The sequence below is a fragment of the Lutjanus erythropterus genome, chromosome 17, assembly GCF_056507025.1.
Source record: "Lutjanus erythropterus isolate fLutEry1 chromosome 17, fLutEry1.hap2, whole genome shotgun sequence".
Lineage (NCBI taxonomy): Eukaryota > Metazoa > Chordata > Actinopteri > Lutjaniformes > Lutjanidae > Lutjanus > Lutjanus erythropterus.
Window position 1 is genome coordinate 15,193,450 of NC_139333.1, and position 9,276 is coordinate 15,202,725.

General features: G+C 39.3%; 1 protein-coding gene across 1 annotated transcript; it reads left to right on the forward strand.

The window, feature by feature from the left end:
- Positions 1–497: 497 nt before the first annotated feature.
- Positions 498–9,009, forward strand: cenpt (centromere protein T). The gene is made up of 13 exons (XM_084741632.1): positions 498–829; positions 1,985–2,105; positions 2,188–2,332; positions 2,415–2,508; positions 2,898–3,034; positions 3,227–3,284; positions 3,474–3,610; positions 4,085–5,092; positions 5,913–6,158; positions 6,255–6,354; positions 6,629–6,790; positions 6,933–7,037; positions 8,481–9,009. Exons 1-13 carry the CDS (start codon positions 744–746, stop codon positions 8,608–8,610), a joined length of 2,529 nt encoding a protein of 842 aa, XP_084597758.1. The 5' UTR covers positions 498–743; the 3' UTR covers positions 8,611–9,009.
- Positions 9,010–9,276: the final 267 nt, after the last annotated feature.

The following is a 9,276-nucleotide window of genomic DNA, read 5'->3' on the forward strand; positions in this document are numbered from 1 at the left end:
ACAAAAAAAAAAAAAAAAAAATCGTGTGGCCTTCAAAATAAATATGGACCATCACAAAAACGTAAATCATCTTCAGCATCTTCACCATCATCAAAATATTACAAATGAAAGGGCTAAATTAATTATTTTTTAAAAATATCTGGCACGTGCCCCCTCTGTTTGCGATTTACTCTCGTGTTTTCACTTTTTTTATTTAAAATGTTACTCGTATTCTATGTATTTATATTTTCTGTATGTCCATGAAGAACCTGGCGGTCGCTCGACAAACAAACGAAGAGATAGGCAATTAATTTAAAAACAATGTTCTCACATAACTCAACATATAATATTTAAAATATGTGTTAATATTTTCTCAAAACACTAAACTCCTTGTCTTGTTTTCCCTCGATTCTTCAGACGGTGGCGATAGCGCTCTGATTGGTGGCAAACTGCCATTCAATATAAAGAAGAAGAAGAAGAAGAAGAAATCTCATTCTCGCGAGAGTTCACTTAAAAATAACGCGGGACAGTATAGTATATGAATTCGTTGACAGCGTTACAGAGGATAAATAGTGATGAACTAGATGAAACCTGTAGTAAATTACATTTTTTTCTCAGTGAAGCTGCGTTTGTTGGACTCGGTTTCACTCTTATAAGTCACCTATCTATAAAAAGCCGCAGGTTAACACGGTTAAATCTATTGTTTGTTCTTCGTTTGTTGGCTAACATCAGCTCACAGCTGACTGTATTTGATCGGTTTCTAAATGGATCCTACGGAGGACTTGTCTGCTCGGGTCCTGCTGAAACATATTCTGAGCACCGAGACACCCAGGACACCCATCACCCGCAGGTACTTTAACAGCACCTTAACTTTTATTTAGGGTTTTCTGGGAAAGAACTAACTGCAACATTAGCTGTTTCCAACGTTCAACAACGAATGCTAGATAAAGTAATGCTAACGATACGCATCCCTAATCGCTTTAAGCGGTTGAACATATAGTCTCGAGTTAAACTGACTACTACTAAGGGAACAGAACTATTTTCTTCCACACTACAAGTTTATAAGTTTAGATTTAGCACACCTGACACAATAGGTACCAAATTGCCATATAAATTCTTGAATTTCCCCCAATCGGAGAAAGAATATTTCACGTGTCTGCGGCTACATGGACTCTGTCAGCTCAGTTTTCCCCCATCAAACTAGAGAAGCATGGGAGCAGATCTGGGGCTCAGCATACGTGATGATCAACAGGGCAGCATCCTTAAATTAATTCATGATACTTATGTTTTCGCCCGACGTGGGAGGAAGCAATTGAATTTAAACCCAGAACCCACTATACTAACCACAAGTTGTCTGATTGCCTGTAACAGATGTGGTCGGTCCCCTGCAAAACTTCATGTTTTGGTCTTTCCCGAGATTGACAAACTATGGTCATACACTATTTGACACATTACAAAAAGCTTACAATTAGATCACCTTTCTTCCATTTTGGCATCACAACTAGTAAAGAGTTTTGGGCTGATTAACACTATGCCATGGCCTTCAGCACCCTAGTAGACAGGCGGTTAATTCTTATAAACATGAAAAAACACTTGAGCGGTAGATCAAGAGGGTTCTGTACAGTGTAAAGCTGGAAATCCGAGGTTCTTTAAAGACCTTTGATAATGGAGACCATTTTTAGGTCTCATAGATACTCTGTGCTTGAAGATTCTTCTTGACTTGTATTATTTTTATTATGCCATATTTGTTTACAGTTTTCTCTTTATTCATCAGATGCATCAGAGTGTTTTGTTTTGTTCCATTTTGTTTGCTACTTGAGGTTGAGGTGGGTCAGGGGGTGGGGAGTGGGTGTTCAAAAAAAAGGGCACCATTGTGTCTCTGCCTTTCTCATTTTTGTAACTATATTTTGTACTGTTGATGCTGTATGACTTTCAAATGGTTACAAATGCATCTCGATGACTTTGTATCCAGTATTGAACTAATTGCCAGCTGTTTTTTCTTTAGTGCCTCCAAAGCACAGAGTACAGGGGCAACCAGGCGCAGCAGTAAAGTGGGTAACAAAAATGCTGGTGCCCAAACCCCACGGGACATCCTAAGGCGCAGCTTGAGACATAAAATGCGTGAGGTGAGGAAGACAAGCAGAGTTAATGCTGATGATGGACATGTTGTTGAGTCTCTTAAAGCTGAGGTATCTGCCTTCTTTCCAGAGTATAACCAGGAAATCCCTGCCTGCTACTAAAAGGAGGACTCACTCATTCGTGCTCAGAAAGACAAACACGCCTGCCCCTAACTCGATGCTGTTGGATGATGGAGACACACCAAGGCACATACTCATGAACATCCTGCGGACGGGTGTGTACACAGGCCTGCCTTTATTCATACATCATGTTACAGCTGTTATACTTTTGATCATGTCACTTGTCATTTGATACAGAACCTGTGAGGTCCCCTGTGGTTCATGAGAAAGCTGCGTCAGAAGAGACACAGCTGTCTTCAGCCAGGTCCAGCATTACCAGCCAGCGTCTAAGGTATGTGCAGCAGGAATTCCATGCTGACATTTGAGCTGCCCATCCAGCAGTATTTTAGATACCTGCATTAATCACGTTGATATTTAGAGCCTTGCATGGTCGACAGTCCCCTGTCTACATTAAAGAGATCCTGCAGCCATATAATACCAGTAGGAATCTAAGGTCATCTGATCTGGGTTTGTTGGTTGCTTCTCATTCCAGGTTCAAGACAAAAGGAGACTGTACTTTTGAGGTCTTAGCTCCTAGACTTTGGAACTGTATGAAGCTTTTATATTATTGCTGGACCATAACAACATCCACCCTGACTCCAGCAGTATTGTGTGTTATCTGTGCAACTGGCTAATTGATGTTCTCTATGTGTAACAAGTTTGTATTTGCTTGACTTTCAGCATGGACCTGTCGGCGTTGGACTTGCCTGATATAACTGTTGGCAACGCAGCAACCACCACAAAGGGACTGACCAGAAAGAGACCACGACGGAGCTTTAATGTAACAGCTTTTGAAAAGCGTCTTAAAGATGGAGAAGGTAAGATCAAAGCCACTATTGATAGGCTTCAGTGATTTAACTTAATTTGTTATTGAAAATTCATACAATAGGGTTGGCATGTACAGTGTACTCCTACAACAACAATGAAAGAATGGTGTTGAAATGTGTGAGCTGTGTCGGTGGACAGTCATATATATTTTACTGACCATCTGATGGATAATTTGTGTGCAGACGTTGAAGAAGAAAATGAGGAATCAGTAGCTGACCATTCATCACTTTCTTTATCAAGGTAAATTGCATAAAAAATTACAATATTATGTATTTTACATGTAAAAATTAGATTCTAATCGGGCATTGTTTGATTTGCAGTGAGTGACTTTATTAACTAAATCTCTTTTTGTGATTATACAACAATTTGTTATAGCATTGTTAAAGAATGAATAAAAACCATGTGGCCTGTTCCAATCTGTTTTCCCAGTTCCGCTTCTCTGAGTCTAAAAACACCTTTTGTGGATGTTCGGACAGAGAAAAGGGGCCTGCAGAGAAGAGCTTCTAACCGTCGAAAAATCACAGAGGAAGACTTTGCTGCTGCTGTAAATAAAAAGCAGATGGGAGGTGATTATGATTAAGATAATATTTGTAATCTACAATTTTTTTCTTTTTGTTCCATGTGTGATGTTTGTACAACGAGTCAAAGAGAGCGTAATTATTGATTTATTAATTAACCTTTTCTCTTCATCATATTAACCATAAAGTGGCAAATAAAATTGGAACAGTTTTTTTCCCTAAGACTTCTCACTGAGGCTGATCAGCAGCCATACAACCTAATGAACAATTAATGAATCATGGAAACTATATATTGTTTTTATTGATGGATTCATGACTAATAGTTTTAGGGCAAGGCCGGGCTATTTCAAGCATCTTGAGTGTATTGTGACCTGCTATCGAGAGTAAATTTTAAACTGGAGCCCAGCTACGTTACAAGGAGGCCAAAGGAAGCAGATATAGCTGTTAGAAGTTTTAGAGGAGCAAATACTGTCCTATGAATGAAAATAATTTGTTGCTAATACTTTTTTTTTTTCCCTGAAGGCCCAGGAGCGGGCAGCTTTGTGCTGCCGGAGCGGGGTCTTAGTGACACCGCCTACTCTGAGGGCTTCACATTGGGTCTAAGCAAACTCAGCGAACCTGATATCACGACTGATATAGTCCACTGTAACACGGCTCTCTACGCCCAGCCTGAGGCCATGACCTCCAACTGTTCCATTGTTGCGACTCAGGACAAGCCCACGGTAATGGCATCTCAACTTCAGAGACAGATCATAGAGGCAGAGCAGGAGGAGCTGATGGAAACGGAGCAGAACAAGGTGGAGAAAGAGAGATTGATGTATCTGTTTCCAGGTGAAGAAGGGGTGGTGGCAGAATCTCAGAATGAAGAGGGAAGGGATGATAGAGTCAGTTCTGAGGAAGAGGAGAACAGAATGGAAGCTCAAACAGAAGAGAAATGTGCAGTGGGCTCTCAAAACACAGAAGAAGGTGCAGTTGAGTCTCAAGCTGAAGAAGAAGAAGGTGGACCTGATACCCAGCCTGAAGAGGATGTTGCAGCCAGGTCCCAGTTTGAGGAAGAGGAAGTTGCACCAGACTCTCAAACTGAAGAAGAGGAAGGTGAAGTTGACTTTCAAACTGAAGAGGAAGAAGAAGAAGAAGGTGCAGTTGATTCTCAGCCGGAAGATGATGTTGCAGACAGGTCTCAGTCTGAGGAAGATGAGGTTGCACCAGACTCTCAAACCAAGGAGGAAGAAGAAGGTACAGTTGACTCTCAAACTGAAGCAGAAGCAGCTGCTGTAGATTCTCAGTCTGAGGAACAGGAGGGCGTAGCCGAATATCCAAGTGATCAAGAGGCTCCTGCAGAGGATGGTTTGGCTAATTCTGAACCTGAAGATGAGCATGATGGGGAACCTGAGGAGGAAGACGACGAGCAGGCATCAGAACAGCTGGAAAGTAATGTGGAACACATCAGTCGCAGGGTTTATCGCTCTGAGGGTGGAGTTGTGCCCATTATACAAGCAGGAGGGGACCTGGCAGACGCCACAGAGGCAGGTGAGGACGTCAAACTACACATCTCACTGTGGGTGTTAGAGCTGTTACTCACATCTATTTTTAATATTAGTAAATCTGTCAACTATTTATCCAACTAACAGTCCAAAACGTAAAGATATTTGCTTCTTCATGATTTGCAACGGAGAAAAGCTTCAGGTCCTAACATCTGAAGACAAACAAACGACTTAAAAGGTATAATATGTGACATTTTCATATTAAGATGTCTGAAAACACTAAACCTATGTTATATATTTTGCTGAGTAATGTACTTGCATTATCCCAAATGTTTTTTCAAAATCTGAGAAATCCTTAATCTATGTAAGGTAAAAGTGCGTGTCTTACTAGCCGCCAGCTGCTATACCTTCCAGTAAAACACAGAAGGAAATTTTTATGTCAGTAATGTAAATAAACTTAATTACCTCGTCCACAAACATGATTTCTCCCTGAGTCATGTCAGATTCATGGTCATGGTCGATTCATTCACTAATGACATACAGGACTTATAGATAATACTGTGTTTTTATGACAGATGACCATTAAAGGATCAGTGTGTAGGAATTGAGGTGAGGTTGTAGATTGCAACCAACTGAATACCACTCATCTTACGCTCCCCTTCTAAATGTGTAGTAGAAACTACAGTGGTCTTAAAACTTACATAAAAAACACAGGAAAACATGGAAACATATAGCACTTGACATAAACCTATGCACAGGGTGGCTTGCTTGACCAGGTTAGTGAAAGAAATGCATTAAAGTTGAACCCTGGTATTTTAAAATGACAGTTCTTGTTTAACAAGTGCTGTTGTTTGCATGTGCTGCAGGATGGTCCGCTGGCAAGTCCAAAGCACACAGTACTGTTGATCTACACAGCGGCCTGGAAATGGGCGGCCATCACAGTGGGATCCCTGATTTGGCAGAGCCTGACGCTGATAAAGGGAACTCCTTTCAGCTATCTGTTGAAGACAGTGGACAGCTGAGTGAGGCCCCACCTGAACAAGCCGCTGATCAGGACCCTGCTGAACAGGAGGAAGAGTGGGAGGATGAAGATGATGGGGAAGAGAGCGAAGGTCAGTCTCTCTTTTTTGTCTGTGTATTTTAATTGTAAATAAATTAGGGTAAAAGATAAAAGTAAAACATGTTGATTTCTTTTCTAAACTCTTCAGATGTGCCCAGCAAGACTCCAGCATTTGTCAAAGAGAAAAGGAGAATTTTTCACCTTGAACCTGTGACCTCACCTTCTGTCCTTAAGAATGTTCAAGCCAGGCAAGTAGCATCTCAAACGTCATGGTGCCCCCCGCCTTTTTATTTTAAAGGAAAACTGACTTCATTTTTACTTTATAAAAATAGTTTAAAATGGTCTTGGGCTTATGAAACATTGTCCAGCTGGTGCAGAATATCAGATGTCAAATACAGTTTTAAACTTAATATTATTACTTGTGTGTTTCTCTGGAAATCAACAGAAGTTCAATGATCATGTAGATTTTATTGATATCTTTTTATGATACTGACAAGTTCTTCTAATCTGTTTTTCCACCAGTAGTGCAAGTGAAGGTTTGCCTGAACCTAAACCCAAACAGGTGAGAAAGAGGACAGGTACAGCTAAAAGGGAAAGCCTTCCTAAGAGCTACCTCATGAACGTCTTCAAGCACTTTGCCAAAACAAAGGTCTCTGCAGATGTTTACCCTGTCCTACAAGAAACGTAAGTAACTTTGTAGTGAGTTTATAGACTAATTAAGCAGCGAGTGGGTTGATTTTGTTTCTTTTGCACTGTGATATGGTGAATGGATTTCACTACCTGTGCTGTATATGTTTGCTTTATTGTAATTCATTGTCTTTAATAGAATGGATAAATTCTTTGAGCGAGTGGCTGAGGACTTGGAGACGTATGCTGTTCATGCAAAGAGAAAAACCATAGAGATTGAAGATGCTGAACTTCTGTTGAAAAGGTAGGTGTGGTGTGTGTATGTGGTTTCAGTACAGCATAAATGACTTTTTGAGATGTGACGAAACATACTGTGAGTCATTTTAAACATGATTTGGAAAAGATCAAAACAAATAACTGCCATTTGTTTGCCATGTTTTGGATAATAATATGCATGTAAAATGAAATATAATATGGCTATTTCAGTATAAAACACTTTCAGCCACACTAGATTTTAAAGCTACTACAAGGAGTTTTTACTGGTTATGAAACAGTCTAGGTTTTTGTTTTCCTCTATATGACCCACATGATAAAATGAGACCATTTGCAAGAAGATTAACAGTTTCCATATAGTTATTCTTAATGCACCAATTTGGATTCTCTTTAAAAATCAGTTAACAGTTAATAGTATGTTAGGCTGTTAAAATGAAACAGGAGATTTTTATAGATATGATTTTTATGGCAACATAACAAAAATATTAAAACAAATAATTACTTCTAGTAGATTAAAGTTCCAGCTTGTTGTTTAGGATTGGATGAAATTAATCAACTCCACAATCTTATATTAAGGGATTAAGGGAAGCTATAAACAGAGGACTGACATTATTGCCTTGTGGAGTTGTTTCAGCAAACATGTACACAAACATGTTCTATACACATCCATCAGACATGAAGCAACATTACCATTAATTTGTGGTTGTGATTCTGGCAACTTGATGAATGTTTCATATTCACTCTCCTTTTAGCTATTTGGGTCTCCATCAGCTGCTGAGAAAAATATCTGATTCTTTAGCTGTTAAATGCTCCACTATGTTCACCAGCTAGTTGCTAACATTGTCTGTGTGCTGGACAGGTAGCGTACACTGAGTCTTTAGAACCATTTGGCTGGACAAAACACTGAAAGTGATGAGAGGGCATGAAAACAGCAAAGTTGCAGAGTCATAAGACCAGAGCACTGAGCTAAAGACTCTATAAAGCTCCATAAAGCTGAAGGCAGCAGCAGAGCTGGTGCTAATTCTCTGTGAGTTCAACCCTATAAGCAATCCCTGTAACATTACCTTTAACATTACATTAGCATGTTAGCATCTTTAACAAAACAAAATAAACTGCCTGTTAAAAACATTTAAATTGCAGCAGTGTTATATGCTTGTTAAACCCTTGACACAAACCTTAGACATGAAGTTTAGATCACCGCAGTTCACAATGAAAAAGAGTAAGAATTACAGACAGACATATACTGTAGAATGAGGACATAAATATTGCAGCAGAACAGGCAAAACAAAACTTCCACACTAGATGGCAAGCTTGAGCTCCATGTTCAGTCTGAAGAAATGCATTAAGCATAAAGAGGTAATGATACATTATGAGGGCACACATCCTGCTAACAGTGTACATACAGAAAAATACCTGACACTTAACATTATTCTTCTTATATTCAATTTAACTGGTGTGTTTTTGCACTCTGCAGACAGGGTCATGTGAATGACAAGGTGCCAGTGGAAGTGCTCATTGAAAAATATCTTCGCATGGACCAGCGGAAGCTCCTGATCCCTATTGCAACCAGTGGAAATGTTGTCATCCCTAAAAAGCGGAGATGAATGTTTTCATTTTATTTTATCTGGTTTCATCTCTTGGACTGCTACATATTTGACTTACACAGCATGTGATTTGGACAACTGGTGTCTCCATTTAATCTTAATTAGAGTATAAAAGTTTCTGTAAATATGTAAATATTTAACACATTCTTGACCAAGAATGTATAGCTTTTTTACTATCTATCTTATCTGTATTCCTATACTGTGTGGGGATGAGTGTGAGTGTATATGCTAGCACTGGCTTGTTGACAACAGTGCTTTGTCATTATCACGTAAGACTGCATGTATATGTGTCAACTTTTTTTCATTTATCTTTTCATGCATGTGCTTTTTTTCTGAAAATCTGATGGTGTGCACACTTGTAAAAATACCAAATTTTCAAATAAAGTAATCTGTTTCAGATGTTTGTGCATTAAACTATAGCAGGGGTGTCAAACTCAATCACAGAAGGAGCCAAAATTTAAAACACAGTCTAAGTCACGGGCCAAACAGGATTAACACTTATTGAACAGTCTAAAACTGACTATGTTTTATTCAGAAATATGAATTTGAACAGCCAGACTGCAACAACTTTTTCCGCAATAAAATAAATAATTAATTAATTAATAAATTATCTCGTGGGCCGGATGTGGCCCGCGGACCTTGAGTTTGACACATGTGAACTATAGC

What these genes read in the sequence shown, in the direction of transcription:
- cenpt (XM_084741632.1), top strand. Translation starts at nt 744, where the DNA reads ATGGATCCTACGGAGGACTTGTCTGCTCGGGTCCTGCTGAAACATATT. An exon ending in TGATGGGGAAGAGAGCGAAG is followed by an intron (nt 6,159 to 6,254) that starts GTCAGTCTCTCT and finishes TAAACTCTTCAG; the next exon opens with ATGTGCCCAGCAAGACTCCA. An exon ending in GCTGAACTTCTGTTGAAAAG is followed by an intron (nt 7,038 to 8,480) that starts GTAGGTGTGGTG and finishes TGCACTCTGCAG; the next exon opens with ACAGGGTCATGTGAATGACA.